This window comes from Pelodiscus sinensis, chromosome 17 (assembly GCF_052426305.1).
Source record: "Pelodiscus sinensis isolate ZL-2025 chromosome 17, ASM5242630v1, whole genome shotgun sequence".
In the NCBI taxonomy this organism is placed as follows: domain Eukaryota; kingdom Metazoa; phylum Chordata; order Testudines; family Trionychidae; genus Pelodiscus; species Pelodiscus sinensis.
This window is the reverse complement of record NC_143068.1, coordinates 3,229,200-3,256,878: the sequence shown is the minus strand read 5'-3', so window position 1 is coordinate 3,256,878 and position 27,679 is coordinate 3,229,200. Positions and strand designations below refer to the sequence as shown.

Genomic DNA, 27,679 nt, shown 5'->3' with positions numbered 1-27,679 from the left:
ACTGTTTCCCATTGGCTAGAGAATAGGAGTCGTACAATTCCTGCAGCTTGTCCCTGCAGCTCGGGAATCTGCCAATAGGAGCAGCCAGAGGCTGTGCCTGTTGGGTGCACATGAAAGCAAGTAATTTGCAGGGGGGGTGCCAGGAACCAGCACTTGGCTCAGCTGGACTTGGATAAACTAACATGAGAAAGTTAAAAGGCTTAATAATTTAAATTAAATCATTCTCCTTAGCTGCAGCACTAGCAAAATGATTTGGGCATAATTATGTAATTAATGGTGAGTTTCCATTAGCAACTGGTGGTCCTCAGAAAGGTTTGCTATGAACCAGGTGGTCCACAGGCCAAAAAGGTTGAGAACCCCCAACCTTTCCCCCTGAGAGACCTCCCCAGGCTCCCTGCTGCTCCAGGAGAGCCAACAGAGAGGATGGGTCTGTTACCACGGCAGTGCAATCACCGTGTCACTCCAATGTGGATGATGGACAGACTCTTTGAGTCTTCCTCATCCAAGCAGTTGATGATTTAAATAGTGTCTTAAGATGCCACATGAAAGCATTTGGTGCATCCACAGAGAGGCGGGCGGGATGTATCACCTCTCTCCAGAGAGGACTGTCATCACTTGTATGTCTTGAGTAAACAAGCCCCTTGTGAGCGCTGAAGAGATGAGATGTTTTCACTTGCTGCTTCAAGGGCTTTGGGCTGCACTCTGCCTAGACCTGAATGGAGTTTGCTGTGGAGTTTCCTGTGACAACGCATTTCTGAGTTATTCTGACACACAACGTGAAACCTGTGCTCAAGACCTCATGTCCTGAAAGTGCTGCTGTCAGAAGTCAATTCAAACTCTCTCCAATTTTCTTCAAAGATCACCTCTGTCAGGCACTGGGTCTTTTACTGATTGATCCTCTTTGTTTTTGAAGAGTGACTAAATCTTTACTGGATCTTCTTGGGTAATAACAGATTGCTTTGGGCCCAATCCTAGCTTAAAATTAAATCGGATCAGGCCCTTTGTAAGCAGGTTGGAAAATGGTTTCATTTGGCAATTATTATTAGGTATTATTTACATAATATAGGCATTGCCATCATGCTGTTGAAACACATTTCCCAGTAGCTTTACATATAAAATAACCCAGACCTCCATGGGAAATGTACTTTTCAAGCAGTGATGGTGAAGGTTAGTGACAAGGTCTTCTCCACCCTATAATTATCATGGTTAGTTCAATATTGTCATTCTGGCTTGTGGAAACAAAGGACACTTGATAGTTTTACAGTAACTTCAAAAAATGCAGTTGTAGTACATCTTATTAGGGATGTAAATTCCCATTCATCAGTTAACTGGTTCATGTTAGGTGACACTGGGGCTGCCATCAGCTTCCAGTCCCCTCTGGAGCAGTCCCTGTCCACAGAAAGCTGGACTGCAGTCAGGGGCTGCTCTGGATTCTGGTGCAGTCCCTGCCTGCAGGGCCCCTGGGTTCCTCAGAGAGAGGGGTTGCTCTGGACAAGAGCAGCCTTCTGCCCACAGCAGGTAGGGAGCTGCTCCAGCCCCTTCTGATTACCAGTTAATTGGAACCAGTAAGCATAATCTGTTAACAGGACTAAAGAAATTGCTCTGTGAAATTGTGGGGTAGCTCTGGATAATTCACAGGCCCTGAGTCAAATGGAGCTGCATCTACACTGCAAAGTAATACGTCTCGGATCCTGGATCGCCTCTTGAATGGAGGTTGGACCCCTAATGCTGCACTGTCATGGGATCCTAGGTCTGGGGCCTGAGTTAATGCAATTGCACTATAGTTGCATGGGGGGGCTCCTATAATGCCCCAACTCATCCCTATTGGTAGAGGACAGTGGGAGGAGGTCTTAGAGCGGGTCTCATGAAGTGAAGTGGTTCACAGATGTTTAATTGTTAACCCATGCAATTCCATAATTCTTGAGGCCTTTTTAAGGCATCAGGCACCAATGAGTAGCAGGGCAAGTAGCTGTTATTGCAATGGTGAGGTTACTAGTTTCCTCATTGTTGTGGGCATCTTTACTTAAATATGCTGATGTCCCACTTGCTCGTGTTGTTTCTTATAGATTTCTTATTATCTCTGGTGCTCTAGAGTTATTAAAGTAAAACCAATCCGGTGGGGGAGAGGGCTGGTACCTCACTCCCAGTCTTTCTGTTCACATGATGCACTCCTTGCTTCTTTCCAGTTCCTTTTTTATTTATCTGTGGAGACATTGTTAACATTCTCCAAACCTAAACAATTACCAAACTATTATCCTTTCACAGAATTTTAAAGTTGCCAATTGATTGGGCCCAATTATGAATTTTGTTGGTTTAAATTGATGCTTCTGCTTTACTCAAATTATCCTTTCATTAAAACAATATCTTACACACAACACTATTTGCAATGCTTATTACAATTAAGACACACAAGACAAACTTGGACAGACCACAAACTTACTGTGTCATGACACAGAACCATGGGTGGTGGTGGTGGTGGTGGTTGTTGTTTCTTCAGCTGGCATCAGCGCTTTCTGATGATCTGAAAGACAAGAAAACATCTCTACCCCCATCGGGGTGGCCTATTATAACTTAAAGTACTGCCTAAGATCTGCTAGGGGAACCTGTTACAGCTAGCTCCTTAACACTTCTATGGGCGAGTGAGCTACAACTTTCCTAGAACAAGGGCGCTTTATCGGTACTCGTGACCTTCCACTCCCATGAATTACCTTAGAGTTGCTAGCCCTCCCTAACAGTGACATGCCTCAGTTTCCCTCTTGTACCACAGATCAGGCTTAATGTGTGAAGCTATAATGCTTTTCCTTAGCACAAGGTGTTGGTTGGCCAGTTACTGTTCCAGCAAGCAAAAAGCTTTTATTTTCCTGAAAAGAATCATATGTACAATGTTACAGGCTTACTTATGAGGGATAGTTGGTTTCACACTTCTTCAGAACAGAAAGGCAGTCTGCACTCACTCACAACCTTGGATCTGAGAGCAAGCCAAAAGTATTATCAACTCAGCCTTGAACATAGACACAGTGAAGTTTCAGAGTTTGGATTCTTAAAACAATAACTTGGTTTCTTAGAGAGCAAATTTAACCTTAAAAGTTGAATGCCTAACAGAAGCACTAACTAATCTGTGCATTGTCTGTTTGCAATTTTAAGCAAGAGGACATTGTCCAAAACAAAATAAAACTAGTTCATTTGAAACCTACAAAATAAAGTTACAATATATAGAGCTCATTCTCTTATGCAGTTAACCAATTAAGTTTCAGTAGAATCCTTAATTTTCCTTTTGCAGATTTAACAAAGTGTCCGTAGACAAATGTTTACATTTGATTGTTTCTTTGCCTAGATGGTTTGCACAGTGCTTAAGAAAGAGGCTGCAAAGAAACGAGGTGTCATTTTTAAAGCAGGTTTCCCTTCACATATTACAACAATCGGTTAATTCTTTCTACACTCCCTCGGAGTTCACTTTTTACCTTCACATGCTTTTTCCTCTTATGATACGTCCTGATTTCTGCTAAATGAGTTTTCCCGATGACACAGGTTTGTTCAGTATCAATTTGGTAAGGAGGGTGGGCTTTCCAATTAGCTCCACACACACCTCCTGATTCCTTTCAGTAGGTAAATCTGACTGTGTGTTATTGCAGTCAGCTATTACTAATTTTAAACTTCTCAGTACAGGGTTTTCATAACATCCATGCTGCAGCAGAGTCTGTGGTGTAAATAGAGTGCTCATCTTTGGACAGTCATTTTCTTTTGGGCTATTCCCGGTGGCAACTCCTTTCTCTCCAATATGGGCTTAATGATTGGGAGAGGAGTGTGAAGTGTTATGGCTTGAGCTTGGGTTAGCTCTTCTGTTTCTCTTAGTGCTGTGTAGGTTGCCAGAAGCACTTTTTTATAAGGCAAGTAATTTGACTGTGACCCCTGCCATAACTTCGAGCCAAACTGTATGGGACGGCGGGGTACCACTTCTCCTTCTTGCCATAAAGCATAGAACATCCCTGTGTTTCCCACAGTAAGGTACAAATGAAATGGGGCATTCGGGTGAATCGGACCCATAGACTGATAAGTGCATATCTCGTTACCAGCTATCTCAGAGCTTCCTTGTGGGTGGGGGCTCATTCCCATCGAGCATGCTTCCTGAGCAAATCATACGGGGAGTAGGTACGAATTAAGATTCCCCGTTTTTCTAAATCTTTATTAGTCCACAGACCGGAGCCATAGCTTCGGCTGGAATGCTGTACTGTTTTATCTTGGTTACAGTGGAAGGCGGGAGAGCGGGGGCTTGAGCTAGCAGAATTTTAAAGCCAGCTCCAAAAGCTCATTTTTCTCCATTAATTACTTTCTCCTTCCCCTCTCTAGCCTCAGGAGGAGCCATTCCTGTAGGTGCTCCATGTCCTTATTTAGGGTTCGCACCCGGGTATCCAGGTTCTGCCATTGCTCCCAGAGTTCGTATCTCTCTTTCTGCACCCTTATCAGCTCTGCTTCTGAGTTCCAGTAGCTAGTACAGGCTGCTTGCCACACACCCTTTAACAGCCAGATGCAAGCGTCTTTCCCTAACATCTCTTTATCCCATTTAGGGTTGCCCCATCCCTCTTGGGCAAACTCTTTTTCTATACAGCTAAAATCCATGTCCAGCGTGACTGGCTTCACACTGCTGTATCTGAACCAATAGCACAATCCTGCCGACTACGCCAATTCTGTCAGCCGACGGTCAGGGCAGTGTGTGTGTGTTTCCGAGAAAAGATTTAACGTCCGTGTCTTTACTGCTAGGACCGGGGTCCTGTCGCAGAGGGTGGCCAGCAGGCCAACAGACGCCCCGTTATATAGGAAGAGCTTATTACACCTTAGATTTTAGCTGCTAGAACACAGGGGTTTCTTCGCAGCGGGCAGCCTAGGAAAGGCTGAAAAGGTGCCCCAACGGATCTTGTCACCTGGGAGTGACACAGATCCAAAGGCCCAAGCTCTCCCTATGTCTGTCCCTTTATGACCGGCTGAAGTTCTTTTAAATTGTGCTTGGTTCTATTACAGCAACTGAAGGGGTCAGGTTAAAGCTTAAACAGTTACAGGTTTATTAAAAGACTTATAAAAGCATATGGTTACAATGGCTATTGCTCTATTTCTTAAATGCTAGCAAATATAAATATAGATTTTAAAAATGGTTACAGGAAAAAGGTAAAGATAGAAAATAGAAATAATGGTACCAAGTGACAGCTTAATCTTTAAAGAGCTCTAACACTATGTATATATATATATATATACTTAAACAAAGGACCACATCCAGGTACAATTTTTACCCCTTTCTGTGCCTCTCGACTCCAGCGTGTCAGGCCAGGGCCGGTCTCTCAATTCCTAGGAAAGACGAATACGAGGTGGGCGTCCCCTCTGGAACTTCGGGAGATCAAACACCTAACCCGACCAGCAGATAGATGGTAGATTGACACTCAGAGAAAATGTGCTGCTGGACCCATCTTTATACCCCTGGGGGTCCGTATCCTCTTTCTTATCTAAGATGCCGAATTGTACTGGTCCATTTTGTGGTGCCAGTTAATTTACACTTACAAGAGAGAGAGAACTAAATTGTGCGTACGAGACTTTTTTTTTTTTACTGGGCGAGAGATTCCTCCCCCCGCGGACGGCTGTGTGTTCGTATCAATATGGGTTAAGTCAAGGACACTCCTTGGCAGCCTCTTGGTCAGCAATTGGCGTATCTCTGTTACAGCCATTCACGGTCACAGCAACCTGGGCCTTCTGTTCTGTGTGCCCTGTATGCTCCAGGCAAGCAAAAATGGATGTTACAAGGGGGGTTCCTGTCTGGCTACAAACACTCTCATCTCATCCTTGACTTGCCTGTCTCCTTCCTCTTCTTTCCACCACTCTTCCCCTCCAGTACTTAGGGTGAAGAAATGCCTTTTCTTTTCTCCCTCTTTTGTGGGAGAGACTCTCCTTAATCACCACCTGCTTGGAGGCAGGGTGTGTGGGTGTTGCAGTCTGTTTGGGGGACAATGGGCAAGAGTCTCTGCTCTTCCACAGGCCCACTCCACTTCTCGGCCCATACCCTCTTTTCATAGTCTTCTCTGCACCATGGTCACAGGACCTAACCATGAAGTTGGGACTTCTGAATCTGCTCGTGCTTTCTAATGTGCTTTGCAGTGATGTGTTCTAGCCATAGATGGAAGATACATACCAAAGACTATGTCTAGCAGAGTAGTCCCTAGTGTATGGTGAAACTGGGCCTCGTGCTTTGGGAGGACCTGCAAACAGTCACAAGTGTCAAAAGTGATATGCTCATCACTTCTGCTACAGGCCCTGTCCCCCCCAGGGATGTCCCTCATGTCTAGTCTAGAGGGGTTTTTCTTGCAGGAATAAGCTACAGACATTGGTGTAGTTTCTAAGTTGACAAAAGTATAGCCTGAGTTAATTGGGAATGAATTCTCTCCAAACAGGCCCACAATTCTATTCTAAACATACTTTGTGGCAAGCAGTGCGGGTAGGCAGTACGTAAGTATGCTATGCCAGCAAGATGGTATAGCCAGTACTGGAAAAACGAGGAGAAGCAGAATGTGAAGTTGTCTAGCTGCTCCATGGTGGCAGCTCCTCCATTGTGGGTGTACCACACACCGCCCTTCCACACAGGGTCTCTGGAGGACAGGGCTGAGAGCAGGGCTTGGAGCAATCAAGCTGCATAGGAGGAACTGCCAGTGTGGGGCACTCAGGGTACGTCTAGACTACAGGCTTCTGTCGACAAAGCGCGTCCAGACTACATTGAGTTCTGTCGACAAAGCAAGCTGCTTTTGTCGACATGGTAGTCTGGGCGCAAAGGACAGTTTCCATTCAATAACACCTTCTGTCGACAGAAACTCTGTCGACAGAAGGTGTTATTCCTCGTAAAATGAGGTTTACATACGTCGACAAAACTGCTGAGTTCTGTCGACGTTATGTTGACAGAACTCAGCGGTAGTGTGGACGCAGGTATAGTTTTGTCGACAAAAGTCCACTTTTGTCGACAAAACTGTAGTCTAGACACACCCTCAGAGGCCCCATGTTCTGATCCTTTCCCTGCTGTGGTTCCCAGGGGAGCCCTGCAATTCAGGGCTCTCCCGGGAACTGCAGCGGGGAAAAAAGCAGAATGCCAACAGCTTCTCCAGCATGGCTGTACTGCCCCTCCCGAGTTGTGTCCTTTGGCGGAGCTGCTGTGTGGAAGGGCTGGGGCAGTAGAGCCACGCTGGGTGAGCTGGCAGCATGGAGTTGCCAATGGCCCCCCCATTCTGCTTCGTTCGCCACTGCAGTTCGAAAGTCTGATGAACCTGAGGAGGGGTGCTCTCTCCCCTCCTGCCGGTGATGTGGGGTGGATCACGGGAAAGAACTGGAGAGTGTGGGTGGGGGAAATCACATGGAGGGTGGTAACTCTTTAGTTGAGCTAATTGGACAGAAAAACATACTTTTTTGTTCCTGTTGGCACATCCTGTAGAGTAATGCAGGGAATTAGGGACAATCAGGAAGGGTTCTTCCTCTTGTGCCTCTCTAACAGGCCTATATAAAAGAAGGCATTCAGAACTATGACACAGTCCTGTAAATGTTGTGCAACTTTAGTAACGCTATAGTTTGAATTTAGTTAACCAGTTTGGTCCCACTTCCACTGTATTTTTGATTACCAAACTTAAAGTAGAAAGTCCTTGGACCAGAGACTTGGTTACCTTATCTATATGTAACATTCTTGGTACCCCTTTGAGGCGGTATAAGCGGGACTAGTGGTAACTTCTAGGCGCTGTTTGGAAATTGCAGTTGGGCTACTTTTCATGGTTTTTAAAAAGGGGGGAGAGGAGGATAAGGCAGCTGCAGCCTTATCTGCACTGGAAAATTTTGCCTCTTTAATACCGGTTAACTTTCAGGTTAAACCACCAGCCTTGCATGTCTCTGCATTTAAAGTATCTTCACCTTCGATATTATTGTGATTGTGGATTACCTGGATTGTGATGCTCTGAACAAGGATCAAATGGAGGGAGACTCTGGTATCCTCTCACTTTTAACTCCATTGATAGGGATGCCTGAACTTGTATTGTGGCTGACTATGCTCTGTGTGGATAAGGTAATATCTCTTACTGGACCAGTTTCTGATTATGAAGACACAAGCTTTTGAGCTACATAAAGCTCTTCTGCAGATCTGGTCAACAGAAGTTTGTCCAGTGAAAGACATTATCTCACCCATCTTGTTGTCTTAATACCCTGGGACCAACATGACTGCAACAAAACTGGCTGTACATGCTCACCGGCTAGAGGATTTTGATTTCTGGGGGTATCAGTTTGCTACTTATTATCTCTAATTTCACTCTAAAATCATTATGATTTTATGAAAAATGATGGGAAAGGTGGAAATTTCATTGTAATTCTAATCTTTTAATTGCTATTCTTAAAATAAGATGGGATCATGGTGTCATTTTTCTAGGCCTATATTTCTCTTAAGTGTATTGGCTTTTTTGTTATACAGAAACTATATATTAGTCTGACTGAGGTAAACGTATTGAGGTTTCATTTGTTGATGTGCAATTCTTGACTTCAAACAGTGTGAAGAGTGTCTGTGCTGGCAGCATGGAGTCTGTATGGGTTTACTGGAAGATAATGTACCTGAGAAATATACCTGCTATATTTGCCAAGATCCTCCAGGTACAAAGATTTCTAAGGTTACAGACACTTCTAATGTAGTAATTTTATATTTTTTAATTAATATAAAAAACCAATGTGTATAGTTTGTGTTCTTATGTCACTAATTTCTGCCCTGTTCGTTTGTCTGTTACTTTTACATTGGATTTTTTTACGTGAATTTAATTTACTTTTATTTGTCATTGTTCAGTAAATATTGCGGAAATACTTTATTTGAAATCGTAATAGGAGTTAGGATTAACTTTGTATAATTGTAAAGATACTCTGCATAGAACATATATTTTGCTAAAAATGTGGATTTAATTTGGGGAGTACTCTTTAACTCAAATACAGGTTGAATTATCTAATTTTTCTATCTCTTGAGAGTTTTAAACTTGTTTAAAACTAATGGTAAATTGTTGTTGACTAAGTATTGTGCAACTTTAGTAATGCTATAGTTTGAATTTAGTTAACCAAAGCCATTAATTGAAATAATGTTGAATTAAGTAATGTTAAAGATGGTAAATAGAATAAAATGGAATAATTTAATATTGCATATGTAATATTTATGACAATATTTCCCCACACAGGCCTCTGAGCATGCATCAGTGTGGTGGAACATGTGCCTGACTGAGTTACAAATCACCACTTTTATTTTAAATATGCCTATTTTGATGGCTTTGACTGGCTCATCACCAGCAGTCCTGTAGACTCCTTTTAAACCTGATGGTAATCCTACATCATGAAACAGCCTCCTGCTGGCTAAATTCCTAATAGCCATCACTATCTCTCCTCTTCCCCCTCTTCATCTCTGAAATGCACTTGTGATCCACTTCTTTCATTTTGTCAAAATAAATTTCTCTGTATAGAGCACAATCTAAAGTATTCAGATTGCATCATCGCATATCTTTAAAAAAATCCGCTTTGGAAATTGTATCTCTACTCTGGTTCATACAGGAATTAATTCAGGGAAGTTCTGTGACCTGTGCGATAGATCAGTGATTCCCAAACTTTTCAGCATCATGCCCCATTTTTGAGAAACTTTCACGCCTTCTCTCTCTCTCTCTCTCCTCCCTCCCCCCCCCCCCCATAGCAGCCAAACTTGTTGAGCAAAAAAAGGGGAGGGGGGGGGACTGACCAGGGACTGAAAAACAAAAATAGCAGCTTAAGGAATTTCTTCCCCTCCCCACCCCACCCCCCTCCAAGTTTGGGAACCCATGGACTATATGATCACATTGGTCCCTTCTGGTTTTACAATCTATGATTTGGTAATTCCTTCAGTTAATCATGCTTAGTTTTCGGGGGGGGGGGGCGTGCTGGGGAAAGGGTTGAGAGGTTTGGGGCTTCTCTTCCCATCTCTCTCAATTGTGAGAATTTGGAGTAACTTTGAGATTGTCTTCTCCACTGTCCCCAGTATCTTCAAGGGTTTGTGTGTTACATACTCTGGCCTGTGTCCACTCTGGCTACTTAGAAAACTGTCATTGTGTTACTGTTGTTGAGAATATTATCAAAACATGACTTATCTGACTGGCATCCACCATTTACTAGATCTTCAAGTACAGAAATATTTGCTATAGCTTCTCTGTCCCAGAAAGGTAGTGGACTTTTGGCTCCACCTGCACCTCTTAAATCCTGGATAGGTTTCAGTCCAGGTTAGGAATATGACCGTATAACCATGTAAGCAGGTAACCGATAAGCCTGGACTTACTGGTTAATGTTTACAGTTATAGGCAGGCTCCTGCTCCCTCTTGGAAAACCAGCTGCCACCCTGTACTGCTGCCTCTGTATCAGACACAGCAATGCGGGAGCAATGGCCAGCTCCCTAGGAGCAGGGCTGCAAGCATGAGCTGGCTACAGGTGCATGTAGCCATGTAACCACTGAGTTTTTCACTTGTTACACAATTGTAATTACCCTGCATTTTAACATCCCTAGTTCAGATTCAGTTTGTCCTGGAGAGCTCAGACTGCTAGTCAGGGTCCTAAATCATTTGTGGCTTTTAGATTGAGATGTGTTGACAGAATTTTTTTGTCATCTTTAGCAGCTTTTCCTACCATTGACCATGTGTTATTTCTTAATTTATTAAGGGATGTTGTTGGTATGCCTGGAACTGGTCAGTGGTTTTAGTCACATCTGCGAGACCTCATGTTGTTGCTAGACAATGTGTGTCATTGTCTAGGGGTTTGAAGTGCTGCTATCTTTTATTGGTTCAATTTCTGTTGAAGCGACATAAATATTACTTCACCTACTTAGTCTTTCAAATATTCTGGGACCAACACAGCTACAGCACTGAGGATGTCCTGTTTACTATGTTGTTCAGTGTTTGCATTGATAATATTTTTGGTTGAGGTCATCTCTAAATATTGGATGATCATATCACAGTGGTGATGGTACATCATTTTACATCTCCTCTCCTGTACCGTGAACCGTAGTAGCTAGGACTAGGTATATCTGAACTGCCTCTTTCCACACAGTGTGGATGCCCCAGCCAAGCCTAGCAGTTAGGAATTATCATCAGTGTACTCTTTCCACCTTCCCATCCCTACTCATTGAGAGGGCATGTTTGGAGATAGCTTAGTTGACATTAAACTTGGCATTGTTTTCAACCACACCCTATCCGCAGAAACCCATATTGTGCATGGAATGAAAATACTTTACCTTTATTCATCCCATAATGACCATTCAGCAGCAATACAAGGCTTTGTGACTGAGGTTCAGTGATAATTCCCTTAGTAGGACTTTGAAAAAGGGAACATTCATACTCGTGCAGAATGCAGCATCATGGCCAATGACCACTCTCATCAATGATGTTGGTACCATACATCTTATCTGCATTCTTATATACTTCCTGACAATTTAAATTGTCTTGATTTTAAGTTGGCTCTGTTAGCTGTCAAAAACCCCTAATAGGTATTGACCTGAGTATGTTTTAAAATTCCTCTGGGAGCCTCATTTAGATAGGTCCCTGCTGTAACTCTTTGCGGCCTTTTATGGACAGGTGGCTTATTCTTTGATCCAGTATTTCTCAGTCTGTGGAACATGTTTTTGGAGCACCTACTGCAGCCCTGCCTCTGCTCTTCAGAATCAAACTCACTTTTATTGAATAGCCTACTTTTAAGAGAGGCATTTTGTTTAAAACAATTACAACAATTAAAACAATGACAGCCCAATACCACTCTTTTTATTGATGCTCCTTTGCTTGGCTTTTTAATGTATTACTATTGTGTTTATCACATTATAAAATAGATGTGATAAACTTAGTTGCATTTTCGCTGTTCCTTTGATACTTCAACCTCCTCAGCAAGGGGTAGCTTTCTTCGTATTTGTATATTTGCATGAGGTTTTGGTCAAAACGACATCTAGATGGTAAATTTCAATGTTGGCATCTTGGTGCATACATTTTCCTTATAAAATGACCAGTTAAGCATCTAAGAAACCTACTAGTGATGGGGAAGTTGACAGGCATGTCATGTATTTCTTTGTCTACAGACTTTTAAAAATCATTTGCACTGAGTTGCATAGTGAAGACTGTCTTTAGGTCTGAAGATTTAGTTACTGGAATATGCAGTATTCTGTTGATGAGAATACATGAAAAAGATGAAGATGTCCATCAGTTGCAACTGTCTGGCGTGGAAATCCTCACTGAATACTGCTGCTGTATTCTGGGGTAGAATTCTCTGAGATAGAGCAAAGTGTCATATGTACTTCCAACTTCATATGTTTGTTCTGTCTTTGGGAAAGGGGTACATTCCATGTCTAATAGACCTTTTTACTAGTACTACTGTTAAGAGTTACTATTAATAAGCTGGTGCTGGATTTGTAGATATTAGTAGATACCAAGCTAATAACTGTTACCAGTAATGTTCACATACCAACGTTACCATAATGACTATTTTAATCCACTCATTACTGTTGCTTTAGGTCAGAGGTCCAGCTTAAAATACTGGTATGAGAAGGAGTGGTTAAGTAATGGTCACATGCATGGCTTAGCATTTCTGGAAGAAAATTATTCCCACCAGAATGCCAAGAAGATTGTAGCCACTCACCAACTTCTTGGGGATGTGCAGAAAGTAATAGAAGTACTGCATGGACTGCAGCTGAAGATGAGCATTTTACAGTAAGCAGCGTTTTGAAGTCTTAGTTGGCATGTACTAGATATGAAACAGATTTCAAAGAGTAGAAAAGTAACTGATAATGCAGATTGTTTTAGATTTGTATATACTATTCCATGGCCATAGAGAAATGTACTTTCATTTAAGTTGTGATTTGCAAAAAACGTAGCTGCAATTCTTTGGTGCAGTGAAACTTTTATTTATATTTTTTTAAATAAAAATAGGTATGTGGTGTGCATATATACTTAGACATGTGGAGAAAGAGTAAGCAAGCATAGACGAAAACTCTTCCAGAACACACAAAAGTAGAATATGGATGATACGTATATAATACTTACAAACTCTTGACACTACTACTGCTTAATACTACTTAATTTTGCTATTGGAAACATTTTTCACCCTTCTCCATGAAGTGTGATGAGTGTTCATATCTCAGTATCCTGTCAGTGGCTTGGCTATCACTTCGTACTCTATCTGAGCTTTATTTTGTGGTTACCACCAGAATCAGAAAAATTGCAAAACATTCCATTATACACACATATATAAATTAGTAGATAATGGGCAGTCAATAACCAGCTTTTCTTCAAGTGATTGCTCATGTCCATTCCAGTAGTTATGTGCGTGCCATGTGCACAATCATTGAAAATTTTTACCTTAGTGGTACCCATTAGGTCAACTGTAGAGCCCCCTGCAGTGGCTCCTTTACGAAGGTGTATATAGGTCCTTGCCGAGCCATCACTTCATTTTCTCTTTATCACCACTGAAGCAGCTGATCTCTTGCTTTAGCAAGTGCCTGTACATAGTAATTGTTCTCTCTTTTACACTAATTACTGAGTTGAAGTAGGGAGTCCCCACCCAATATGTTTCCCTGTCGCCAGACTTGATGCAGGTCCTTGGGTTCAAGCCATGCAGTTGGTGTCGTATGCCTATGCTCAAAGGGGATCCACATGCTGCTTAAGTGCCAGAGAGTGAATTGCACAAGTGTTCCATTTGAAGAAGAATGAAGCCCAGAACTTCATATTGCAAGCACCTTTTAATGGAGTCAGATTTTTGGCCCCAGTCAGCACCGGCAGCTTTCGTGCACAGCACACTGGCCTCAGCGTGGGATACCTCAGCACTGAGGATGGACTCCCATAAGGAGCATCATCACTGCTTCCCTTCATGAAAGGCCAGCTCATTGGTGCAGCATGACCACAAGGCATAATGGGGCCACTCTCCTGCCAGGAAGAGCAGACAGGTCTCCGATGCAGTGCATCCCACTAGAGGTCTGGTTCATTGGTTCCCACGCCATTGACTCCAGCCTTTAGGTGAGTTTGGTTGAGTCTAGTGTCAATGGAGTCTCTAGTCTAGGAAGTGCTGGAGGAGGATCTGTACCTTCCCTCCACACTAGACATTGTTACGGTTGCCCGGGATTTGATTGCCATGATAGCACAGTCCCTGGCCCTCCTTTTCCCATGCACCAGCTCAGATGAAGGCTGCACAAGCTTTAACTGCTACACCACTTCCAGCACCGTCGGCAGCGCAGATAGCAACACCACCTATCCAGCACCAAGGCAAGCCCACTATGATGCAGCACTGTTCCCCATCATTGTTGGGGTCCATTCTTCCCTTGTTGGGCTTAGACAATTTCTCTGAGTCAGAGATGGAGTCATCTGTTTCCTGAAAAAGCTGGTATTGCTTGAGATCTCGGCACTGTAGAGCAGAGAAACCCTACATACCGATGGTGTCCTGGCCACCCCAGTGGCAGGGCCCAATACAATGCCCTTTTAAACACCTTGGTCTTATCACCAGAATCAGGGGCGTAGTTCCAGGGCAGCATTGGTGATTTCTGTTGCCCATGCCCCTCCTACTGTGACATCAGGAGCCCATGACTCATCAGGGACAACAGAGAACCCACCATGACGATCAGACCCAAGGCCTCTTGCATCTAGTGCAGGGTCACAGACACCCATGCTAGTAGCTCCTGTACCATCAGTAGCAGTGGGGTTGGATGTCCCTGAGCACATCACCAAGGAACCAGAGGGGCAAGAAGACTCCAGCCCACCTCAAGCCTCCTCATCTTCCTTTCTGGATGAATCAGTGGAGGGCACTACCATGTCACTTCTGCTGATGGACATAGAAGCCCACCAGGGCCTCCTTAGAGTGGCACAAAGCCTCAGCATGTAGACTGAACAAGTTGTGCGGAACTCAGACCCCATGGTTTGCATACTTGCCCCCAGAGGGTCCCTCCAGGGTGTAATATCATAAAAACGATCCATGAAGGTGTTCTGGTAGACCCCAGCCACTATATACCTACTGGCTAGGCTGCTCTTTAAACCTCCTTCAGACTGCTCTGGTTTCTTGATGGTGGGAATCATGGCTATGACCGTTATAGTGCCGTGTAGACCATGGCTGCACGTGTTTGGGCTCCCAGTGAAAGTACCGAATTCTATAGAGGACTAACTTGAGACTGCGCAGTTTCAAGGATTCCAGAGCAAACCTCATTTGCATGCCAGCATCCTAGAGAAAATTATTCAGGCGCCAACCCCCTTCAGGATTCTATCCAAGTCCCTCACTACTCCCCCAAGGAAAGAGTATAATCAATGAAGGGGAAGAAACAATAAGAGACATCCCCTCCTGGCCGGGGTCTTGGCTCCTTTAACAGCCCCACAGCTTGAAGACAAACTTTCAAAGATGCTCCTGGAGATGAAGCACCAGCCCAGATCCTGGCTTCTTGCCCTCCCTTTGTGAATTGTCTGCCCCACTTTTTCTGTGCCTGGACCCAGATTACTTCAGGTCACTGAGTCCTTAGCATGGCATGGTTGAGAGCTTCTATCCAATTCTGTGCCATTCTGCTCTCACCTGCCTTCCCCATCCCTCTTCAGAGATCCTTCTCACAAGCAGCTCCTGCTATAGGTGGCAGAATCACTCCTTGCATTGGGGGCAATAGAGGATGTTCCTTAGGAGTTCAGGGGCAGGAGATTCTACGCGTGACATTTCCTTATCTCCAGGGGCAGAGGTGGGCTCAGGTCTTATCCTGGATCTGTGAAACTTCAGCATGTTCATAAGAAAACAAGTTTGGTATGGTCTCTGACCACTACCATTTCCTCAAGAGACTGGCGCACCACCCTTGGCCTAAAGGATGTGTATTTTCATATATTGATTACTTTAGCGCACAAGAGATTCCTGAGATTTGTAGTCAATACCCGGACCACCCATTTTACTTTGGGTTTTCAGCAGCATCTTTTGAGTTGACAAAGTTCACGGTGGTTCTGTTGGCCTTCCTGCACAAACATGGGTTTCAGTCTTCCTGTACTTGGACAAAAGGCTCATCAAGGGCAAATCCTGAGTGCATGTGCTGGAGCACGTGGCTCTGGCACAAACCACTTTCAGTAAGTGAGGGCTCATTCTTGCTCTCTTCAGAATGAGTCCCCCTGGGCTGGGACTCGCTCTTCTTCCTCCCTGAGAGTCAGTAGGGGAAAGAGACCAGGCACCTCAGTGATCCCGCTATCAAAATGGTGGGCAGAGCTTCCACACTAGCACTGGAACCTGTGTGGGCTTCCAAAGACGTGGCTCGAGCTTCCAAAGACATGGCCACTTTCAATTCCTGCCACGCTAGTGATAGATTCAGACCCACAGCTGACGTGGGCAACAGCGGGGAGGCCACAATCAGCACTTGACAGCCAGGGCAAACATCATGACTCTTGCCCTTTCTCTATACTTCTATCACCTGCAGTTTCTCCAACCCGCTGCTCTCCTTGCGTAATTAGATCTCCAGTACTCTCTCAGCAGTCTTTCACATGAGGATGACCAGATAAGAGTATTATCATCGCAGCATACATCACCAACGGGGCCACTGTCACACTATTATATAGTGGGGCTTCATGGTACCCCCACTGGGCTTATACCCCTCCACTTTACCTACCGCAGCGGGGAACACTGGGATCCGTATAGGCAGTGGTTCTCAACCTATTGTATACCAGCAAAAAGAGGCTTGCCTCCAACCCAATCCCTTCCCTCACCCAAAGACTCTGAGGAGGAGGGGGGACAGATAGATGACGGGGACCTGGATTCTCATGAACCGGGCACATCTCCAACAGATAAATTCTTTGTCACTGCCAGAGGATTCAGTCATACCATCTGACACATACCCAACGGATGATAAACAATTTTGAGAGTTATTCAAGAGGAGCAGCAAGCCAACAAGTTCCACTTCAAAAAGGCCAAGAAAAACAGCATTCCTTGTTGAAGAATTTACACCTCCACATTATAGGGGAAAATTGCCTTGCCCGTAGATGAGGGAGTTATGAAGATCTCAGATGAACTATGCATCTGTCCAGCCTACCTGTAAAAGGGTGGACAGGAAATACTTTGTTCCCCTGAAAGACACGGAATTTTTATTTCACACACGCCCGACCAAATTCTTTGGTTATAGAATCGGCCCAGCAGAGATCCAAGCTACCACAGTATAGGATGAGTAACCAGTACAAAGATCACAAGAAGTTAGATCTCGTTGGCAGAAAAATCTACTCTTCCTCCACATTGCAACTGAGTATTGCAAATTACTGTGCCCTTTTGGCAAATCATGATTTTGATAACTATTCAAAATTAGATCTCATTGAATATCTCCCTGAATCAGAGACCTACCCTGAAGGCCATAATCCATGAGGGTCATACAATCGCCCACACCACCCTACAGAGTTGGACATTGCTGATACTGAAGTTAGGTCAACGGCCACAGCGGTGGTTATGTGGAGGGCATCCTTGTTACAGGCTTCAGGTGTTCCTCAGGAACTTCAGACCAAAGTGGAGGACCTCCCATTTGACTGACAAAAAAATCATTTGCAGCTAACACAGATGAGGTGCTGCACAGTAGCAAAGATTCAAGAACCATGCTCCGTACCCTCAGCATGTACACTCCGCCTAATTGGCGCAAGTGATACACCCCGTATAACCGCAATAGATAAATCCAATATAATTGGCGACCAGATACCATATGAAGATGCCCAACCAAGACGGCATGCACAGAGGAGGCTCTCCAACCAGGGTCGCCCCTCTACCATCCATGCCTCAAAGCAGCAAGTTTGAGAGCGTGGTCGAGGGTCTGCACGACCTCCCTCTTGATTCAGTGCCAACACAGCACTGCCATCTTTTTACCCACTGTCTGCATTCCTTCCTAAGATACTGGGAGTCCATAACATTGGACCACTGGGTACTGGAGATAATCCGTATGGGATATACTGTCCCCTTTACCTCTGCTCCATGCACACACCCTACCCACTACCCCGTCCCTTTTTCAGGAACCCTTCTCATGAGAGCCTACTAAAACAGGAGATTAATCGCCCCCTGATGCTTGGAGCCATAGAGAGGGTACCCAAGGAATTTCACCAAAGAGGATTCTATTCCACATTCTTCCTGACTGAGAAAAAAAGAGGGGTTGGAGACTGATCTTTGACCTCCGTGAACTGAACACATTTCTCAGAAAGCACCACTTCAAAACGGTCACGCTAACCACAGTCATTCCAATATGGGAGCAAGAGGACTGATTCACAGCCCACGATCTACAGGACACCTACTTTCATATTGCCATTCATCCAACACGCAGGTGTTATGTGCAGTTCACACTAGGGGCAGATCACTATCAGTACAAGGTGCTACCTTTTGGCCTTTTATCAGCTTCTTGACTATTTTCAAAAGCGTTAGCAGTAGCCACAGCATACCTCTGACAACACTATGTAATCATTTTTCCATACCTCAACAACTGTTTGATGAAAGGAAGGTCAAGTGAGAAACAAGATCAAAGCCCTTCTCAGTCGTCTCAGCCTTCCTATCAATGAACAAAAATTGACATTGTAGCTGGTCCAGGACATAGTTCATTGGTGCCCGCCTCAACGCGGTCTCGGCCCACACATATTTACCTCTACAACAGTTCATAATTATACAGGATCTCATAAGCATGATATCCAGGAGCCCTTCCACCACAATAGTTACCTGCCTTCGGTTGATGGGCCATGTGACTGCAACTACTTATGTGGTCCATCATGCCTTTTTGCACTTCCAGTGTTTTCAACTCCCGATAGCATCCGTGTATACTCCATCCCGCCATTTTCAACTTAAGAGTTACCATACCCCCATATACTCTCTTACCTCTATGCTGGTGGACGTCAGTGGACAATCTTCTGGTAGGAGATCCATTTCATCAATCCCAGCCCACAGTGCAAATTACAATGGACGAATCCCCCTGGGCTGAGGTGCCCATCTGCATGATCACGTGATCCAAGGCAAATGGTCCTCACACAAGGCATTGTTGCACTTCAATCTGCTGGAGCTGAGGGCAGTAAGAAATGCCTGTGCACGTTTTGCGCCCAGTATTGCCAATCGCAGAGTTTGGATCCTCTCAGACAATATCTCCTCAATGTTTTACATAAACAAGCAAGGAGGCATCCACTCCTGCTCCCTATGTGCAGAGGCCATCCACTTACGGAATTGGTGTGTCTGCAGACAGGTTACACGCATAATATCATACCTATCTGGAGCCAGCAACACCAGTGCAGACTCTTTGAGCCACTACTTAAAGTAGAATGGGAGCTGCATTGGGAAGTCACAAATTCAATTTCCTTCCAATGGGGTTGGCCACCCATAGACCTCTTTGCTTTCCCCCAGAACACCAAATGCCTCCAGTTCTGCTCCTGAGAGAGACTCCGCAAAGACGACTCCCTCAGGTATGCATTTCTAATCCAATGGAAGGCCCCTCTACATTATGCCTCCCCCCACCTGCTTATTCCCAGAGCGCTACACAAGATCTGCAAGACGAGGCTTGCATCATTCTAATAGCTCCGTCTTGGTTGCACCAGATCAGATTTCCATACCTGCAGAGACAGTTCAGCCTCCCTACCCATTGCTATGCCAAGGTGACCTCCTATACCAGAATCAGTGGTACTGTTCGGCATCCCCAGCCACACACACTGCATCTTCAAGCGTGGTTCCTATCTGGTTCAGCAACAAGTGAAGGATGTTCTTCTCCCACAGCAGGAAAGACTTACCTACAAAAATGGACATGTTTCTCTCAGGGGTGCCAGAGCTCAATGATAGACCCTTGCACGTCTCCATTGAACATCATTCTGGACTGCATGCTACACCTTAAGACGTCCAGACTCACTTTCTTCTCTAAGAGTCCATCTTTTGGCAATAACAGCTTTCCATGTCCCTGTCGATAGACTTTCCATATTTACTCACCCTATCACAAAAAGGTTCCTTAAGGGTCTCCAGAATATACACCCACCCCATAGGACCCCACCTCCCTCATGGGACTTAAACCTTGTTTTGGATTGCTTGATCATGCCCCCCTTCAAAGCTTTGGCCACCATTGCTCTTTCCTTACTCTTTATGAACGTCTTCTTCCTACCAGCCATTACCTCAGTAGTCAGGAGAGTCAGAGAGCTTGAGGCCTTTATGGCAGAGTCCCCCTACACTATCTTTACAAAAGATAGTCACACTAAAACCACATCCGGCTTCCTTGCTGAACGTCTGCACAGCGTTCCACATCAGTGAGCCAATTGTATTATGTCCTTTTTTTCCCAAAGCCTCACACGTGACCAAGGGATGCGATGCTGCACACTCTGGATATCTGAGGAGCATTGGCCTTCTTAGGTAGAACCCAAGCCTTTCGTAAATCTCAACGACACTTTATTTCTATTGCTGAGCACTTAAGAGGTACACCCATTTCATCTCAATGGATCTCAAAGTGGATATCGACGTGCATAGTCAGATGGGCTATTCAACTTTGGAAGCCCTAGGGGTCACAGTGATACTCTTAGCATGTGCTGAGGACTGCAACTTAAGTGTGGTTGCAAATATATGCAAATAGCTTTTCACACTGACAGGCATTAATACAAAGATTAAGACAAGACTACACAACATGCAGGCCCCATTTAAGACAGTTCTGCTGATATTAATAAAATGCAACATTTACCCAATTGCCCACCCATATGACAGCACTTTTAATAGGCAGTGACAGTCCAGGAATTTAACTACTAAATCATATATAAACAGAAGACCATTATATTGACTCGCCATTGTGGAGCGTGTTCCCAGCAGAGGCCATGTTCAAAGGATCCCCGCTGCATGTTGAGCCCTGCATAAACCCAAACTGCACTGTGGGCTTTCCCCAAACATTATGCCGGACTACCACAACTCGCATCTGATTCAGCAGTGGCCATTGCAGTTTTGTCCCCCACCGCCAAAAAATCACTGACTCCCTCCATCCAAATTGAATACTGCTCTATACTTACCAACAGTGGAGCACCCACGGGGACATCACTCGAAGAAGAAAAGGGAGTTATTCACTTCATGCAGTAACAGCTGTTCTTCGAGATGTGTGTCCCCGTGGGTGCGCCACAACCCTCCGTTCCTCCTCTCTGCTTGGAGTATTAGTTACTTGGGCATAAATAAGGAACTGAAAGGGAGGAGTCAGGCCAGGTTAGCAAAACACTTGGGAGGGGGTGCCACAAAATGCCTCCTATGCATACACAGCCCAACAGGGGAAACTACTTTGCAAGATTCCAATCTGTGGCTCTGGACAACCTCTCATCAACAGTGGAGCACCCATGGGGGGACACATCTCAAAGAACAGTCGTTACTGCACAAAGTAAGTGACTCCCTTATTACTGCATCACACACTACGTCCAGCTACAGGCCTCACATCTATTGGAAGTACAGAATGAACTAGCAGGCCTCCTCAACTGTTCATTCCACATTCATGAGTGGTCATTCAGAGCAGATGTTGCCCTTTCGATTTTCCAGAGGTGGGGCCATCTGCATGTGAACGTGTTTGTGATGTGAAGCAACAGAAAGCACCTTCTGTTTTGCTTCATTCAGAATTGTGGATTTGGCTCCATAGCAGACATCTTTCATTTACCGTGGACGAGTCACCTGCCCTTCCTTTTCATGTATAAGGTCCTCCTCAAGATCTGGCAGGAAAGGGATTCTGTGATCTTCATAGGTTCAGCACCATGGTGAACTAATGCTGTCAGAGCCATGCTATCAGGACAAAATAGTGACCCTTCCTACGCTCTCTGACCTCATCATGCAGGATCATAGCTAACTACAACACTCCTAATTGGAGTCCCTTCACATGGCATGGGAACGATCACTGAACCAGCTTGAACTGTAATCTTTGAATTCCATTAGGGAAATTCTGTTGGGCAGCTGGAAATACTCCACTCACTATATCCCTGGCAAAGTGGAAGCATTTCTCATTTGATTGCTACAGAAAGGTACCTTCTCACAGCAAGCTTTTATTCCTCTTGTGTGAGAATACCTCTTCTACCTGAAGCAACAAGGCATTGGCATTGCTAGTCAGATACACCTAGCAGCCTTCTCAGCCCTCCATCCAAGCAAGGTGGGTAAGTCAATCTTCAGTACTCCATGGTGGGTTGGTTTCTTAAGGGATTCAGTAGGCTTTACCCTCAGGTATACCAGTCTGTCTCAAAGTGGAACCTTACTGTGGTCCTTTCTAAACTTATGTGTCCCCCTTTTGAGCACTGGTGACCTGCCCTTTATCCTGTCATCCTGTCTTTCCTGGAAGGTGGCTTTTCTGGTGGCCATAACCTCTGCCAGAAGAGTCTCAGAGCTCAAAGCACTTGCATCTTTTGTAAAGAAAAGGTGCAGTTATGCCGACACCTAGCTTTCCTACCCAAGGTAGTCTCACACTTTCTTGTAAGCCAGGGCACATTTTTACTGGTATTCTTTCCCAAATTCATGCCATCGACAAAGAACGAGTACTTCGTTCTCTGGGCATGAGGTGTGCCCTAGCCTTCTGCATGAAATGCACAAAACCATTTTGTAAGTTGTTACATCTTTTTATTGCAGTCACTGAGAAGATACAAGGGCTTTCCATCTCCCGGCACATTTCATCATGTATCATGCCCTGTACCAAAACATAACATGACCTAGCAAAGATTCCAGCCCTACCATTAACAGCATGCACTGCACAAGAATGAAAGTCTCTTCCATTGCATTCCTCACACAAATCCCTGTTCAGGACATACAGAAGTCAGCAATACGGTCTTCCATCCACACCTTCATGTTGCACTGCGCCATCACTCAACAGGTGAGGGACAAAATAGCCTTGGCCAGGGCAGGACTGCAATCAGCAACTTGGTGAACTGTGATCCCTCCTCCATTAAAACTGCTTAGGAGTCATTGGAATAGACATGAACAAACACTCAGAGGCAAAGACTGTTACCTACCTTTTGTAACTGTTCTTTGAGAGCCATTGCTCATGTCCATTCCAAATCCTGCCAACCTCCCATCTGTCAGAATATCCTGGCAAGTAGGAACTGAGCAGGAGGTGGCTTGCAGGAACCTATACATGCAACCATAAAGACATCACTTCAGGGAGCTCCATAGCTAAACCAATAGGCATTGCTAAGGTAAAAGCTTTCAATGATCATGCACATGGTGCATGCACTCCTATTGAAATGGACATGAGCAATGCATCTTAAAAAAACAGTTATGAAAGGTAGGTAACTGTTTTTTCAGTATTTGGGTTGAGAAACATTTTTCTGGTTTCCTTAATGTTCTGGGGATACAAATCTAATTCTCCTAACCTCAAATCCGAAATCGCAGTGTATAATCTCTTAAATGTGTCTCCCTTCACTGATCAGGTGGTCACATAGCAACAGCCATTTGGAAAGCAAAGCTCTGGAATCATTGGCCTCCTTCTAGAACTTGTTCCCTTTTCACCTCAATTTTTAGGGTCTGCAATGTGATAATTGCAGTACTTTTAAGTGCTTGAATAGCGGATTGCAAAAAAAATACAGTGTCGTGCGTTTTGGAAATATTATGTATCCTTTCACTGTAGGATTCCTTAATCATTTCTTTGGAATTCTTTTCTATGTAGTAGGGAAGTAAAACTTAAATATCTTAGTCTCTTTAAGACCTTTCTTCCCAATGTTATTCAGCCAGGGATATGAGTTTTAAATCTTCAGATTCTTCATCAGAACAGCACAATATTTGTTTTGTAGCAGTAAGGTATGGACCAATACACAGCAGTGTTTTTGCTTGTTATGGAATTTTTTCCTTTTGGCTTCCACCTTATCTTTATCTTACTATAAGATATTGTACTAAATTAATCAATTTGTATGATGAAAGGCTCTTCAAGATATTCCCTGATTTGAAGAAAGTATCTGATGGTCTTCACTGAGTGATGTCCCTGTAGGTGCTGCACTTCAAGTGATTGTGTGCCCTGCCCCTTTGGTTGGAGAATATTGGCAGGATTGCTCAGTTGAGCGGCACATGCGCTGTCCCCATCTCACAGCTGTAGTGTTGGTTAATGAGCACTATGCGACCAAGCTCATCTCATCTGAATTGCTCTTGGTCCAAATTGAAGTTCCCATAGTACTTCTACACTACTTACTTTGATTTAGGATTAGCTACATAGTGTAGTGGATAGACTGATTAGAACTCATTCCTATCCCTTTCCTCCCCATTATATACATGCCTACATCATACAATTACTTTTACTTTACATTTTGTTTACCCCTTTTGGAGACCATTTCACCTGAGAGTGCCTGAGAGTCCAGGTTTTAAATGTTATCTTTCCCACGAGAGGCGGTTCTAGTCTTGGAACCATGGCACCGACTCCAGCAATGAATACATTCAATATCGAGCAACTCTGCAGTGCCTCAGCTTACAGCGTCGTCTTCTGGCCCTTTGATGCTTCCCTATGAAACAGCAGTTTTTGTGCAACTGGGCCAGTATGGACTGGTACACCATACCAGTAGGTTATTTTTAGCCAGTACGGTGTACCAGAGACTCCCTGCTGGCCAGCCCCTCTACTGAGCTGCCCCATCTCTGTGTATAGGTCTTTGGGAGTGGAGCTGGGAGTGCTATGGCAGCCAGAGATGCTGCCAACGTTGTACGCCTTTTCCCATTGCCCCTCCCAGCAGGGAAAGGAGCAGAACTCCTCTCCCCTGCATGTAGCTGCCACAGTATCTTAATTTCACACTCCCGGCCAAATTCATTGCTGGGAAAGAACTGGAGTAAATTGAGTAGGCAAAACCATTCAAGGACCAGTCCACATGACAAAGTGGAAAAGGTTGGATCTTTGGTCACAAGACCTGTTTGTCAGCAACATCATAGCTCAGAAAAGCCAAGTATAAAGCCTTGATGGTGAAATAGTACAATACAAATTACTCCAAACTGTATGAATGTATTGACTTTATCTTAGAAGACAAAAAGGCACAATTTAGGTCAGTCATCTTTGAAGGTCTCCGCCTGGCACGAGCAGCTCTACAGGCCTCCTTAGACTCAGCTGACACGATGGTCAGATCCATTGCAACTGCCATAGAGATATGATGGCTCTACTGGCTCCACCTGTCTGGTTTCCCAAGGGAAGTGCAATCCACTATAGAGAATCTTCCCTCTGAAGGTCCACCAATATTTACAACTAAAACTAGTCCTTGCATACATTGAAAGATTCCACAGCAATTCTTTTTGTCTTTAGGCATATCTGCAGCACCTCAGGTGCACAAGAATGAATACAAGGCAGCTATAACGATACTCAAGGCTGATGCCCTAAACACAGCTGATGCCCTACACACAGAGGTGGAGGTAAAAATCAAGATACAGGCCACACCCATGTCAGCCTACCACCTCGCAACAACCTGGAATGAAACATCTAATTTGAGGGTTTGGTCGAGGGCCTGAGACACCACCTCCAGTTCCAATTGCTGAAACCACTTTCTACTCTTTTAATACCATTCTACCCAGCAATTATTTACAATTATTACTTAATAAAAATAGGTACTGGAAATGATCGCCAGTGTTTATTCCATCCAGGTCACCTCCATTCCCCCTATCAACCATCTCTCCATCTTCAGGGATTCCTCTCGCAAGCGTGTTCTAAGACAGAATTAGATCATCTCCTGCAATTGGGTACATTAGAGCTGACCTGAGAAATATAAATTTACCAAAATAAATCCATTTGGAATGGTTACTTCAGCAAAAATAATTCCAGCTTTCAGCCTGCAAGATGCATATTTTTACATCCCATGCAGCCATTGCACAGGTGGTTTCTTTAGTTTGTTTTGGAACAAGATCACTATCAGCACATAGTGCTGCTCTTCGGCTTCTTCATGTCTCCCTGTGCTTTTTTCCCAAAGTTCTAACAGTGGCCATAGCCTATCTACACAAGCAAAGGGTCATGCTTATACCCATATTGAAATGATTGTCTAATCAAGGCCCCAACTTGGGAAAAAGCTGTTGAAACCACACATATGACACTGTCATTCTTTATAGAGTGTGGTCTCAAAATAAACATTCAAAAGTCAATGCTGACACCCGTGCAGGAACTAGTATTGATTAAGGGTCACTTAAACTACAGATTTTCCATGCAAGGGTAAATCACAAGGATAATGCCTAGTGGTCTGGTCTGCTCATCTAAACCAGTGTTTCTCAACCAGTGGTACAAGTACCCTTAGAGGTACTCATGAGAAGTCTGGGGGTACATCAACACAACTGAAATTTGGAGAAAACTGAATTTTTGTTTTAAGTTTTACAGCACTTTATTATTTTTTGTACTTTTTATACCCACAAATTTCACCGCCCGCCCAGCTACGATTAAGTTGTTTAAACAAATGTATTGTAATGGTAGAAAAAAAATTGTGTCTCTGAAAACTGTAGGTACTGGGGGTACTTTTTAAAGGGAGTACTTTATAAAGAAGATTGAGAAACACGGATCTAAACAATCTGACAGTACAGGGCAGATTGTCTTCTCCAGAATCAATGCTATACATACATATTCTGTAACTGCGAGCAGTTTGTAACACATGCACACTTTATGATTTTGTTTTTAATCATGGTCAGAGCAAGATTGCCCTCCTGCACCAATGACTTAAGACGGTGGAATTGGTGCATCCCTCACAATATCACCATATCAGTCACTTATCTACGTGGATTTCAGAATGCCATAACAGATGTATTAAGCATAGCACAACAATCACAAGTGGGAGAAATATCTTGGATATATAGGACAAATTTCAGCAATGGGATTACAACAGTAGATACTGGGGGAGGGGGGTGATGCCTTCTTCCTCAGAGAGGACACACCTCTCTCTATGTTTTATTCAGGGTCATACAAAAGATCAAGACTAGCTAATCCAGGGTCCTCTTGATAGTCCCCACGTTGCCCAGCAAACTTGGTTTTCATACCTGCAGCATGTCATCCATGCATTCTCCCTCTTCTTCCATATCTGTCACAAGGTGTAGACCAAATCTTGCACCGAAACCTGGTAATGTTCCATCTCCAAGCACGGATCTTCCATGGTAGGAAGGTGAGAAGTTGACCTGCTCAGAAGAGGTGAAGGCTATCTTGTTAAAAAGCAGATGGTTGACTTCATGTTCAGCTTACCGCCACAAAAGGAAGAGATTTTGTACAACTATAATGTGATCTAAAGGAGAGATCCATCTAAATGAAGACTCGGTGTTTTCATCTCTGACACCGCCAACATGAACTACAACCCCCACCAACTGTTAGATCACATTCTACCAGGTGCCTCTCCGCATCAATAGCCTTCCTTAATCATGTACCTATTACAGACATATGTGAAGCAGCCACTTGGGAATATGTTCCCACATATTCATTCAGCACCACACAGTAGAGAAACATTCTACATTTGACCCTTTTACTAGGACTCATGGTCCTATCAAGAAGAAGAAAAGATTACTCCGCTTATGTAGTAAGTGAGGTTCTTTGAGATGTGCATCCCTGTGAGTGGGCCAGTGCCCACTCTCCTCCCCTTACTTCAGAGTTCTCTCAAAGTCTTCTGTGGTAGAAAAGGAACCAGGATTGGGGGTGGTGTCAGAGCACTAGTAAACTGCTGCTCTGCATGCAAGATGTCCTAACCAGGTATCGGTGTTGAAATTCTCCAATTTGAAGCGTGTGAGCACACAATCACCTGAA

The 27,679-nt window shown here is 44.1% G+C and overlaps 1 protein-coding gene across 13 annotated transcripts in view; it reads left to right on the top strand.

The window, feature by feature from the left end:
- The window catches only part of PHF20 (PHD finger protein 20), a 191,700-nt gene that overhangs the window by 140,256 nt on the left and 23,765 nt on the right, over window positions 1-27,679 (top strand). For all 13 annotated transcript variants that reach the window (XM_075900760.2, XM_075900759.2, XM_075900762.2 and 10 more), the window contains 2 exons: window positions 8,550-8,649; window positions 12,545-12,740. In XM_075900760.2, coding sequence (XP_075756875.1) covers window positions 8,550-8,649; window positions 12,545-12,740 — 296 coding nt within the window. The remainder of the gene's footprint in view (window positions 1-8,549; window positions 8,650-12,544; window positions 12,741-27,679) is intronic.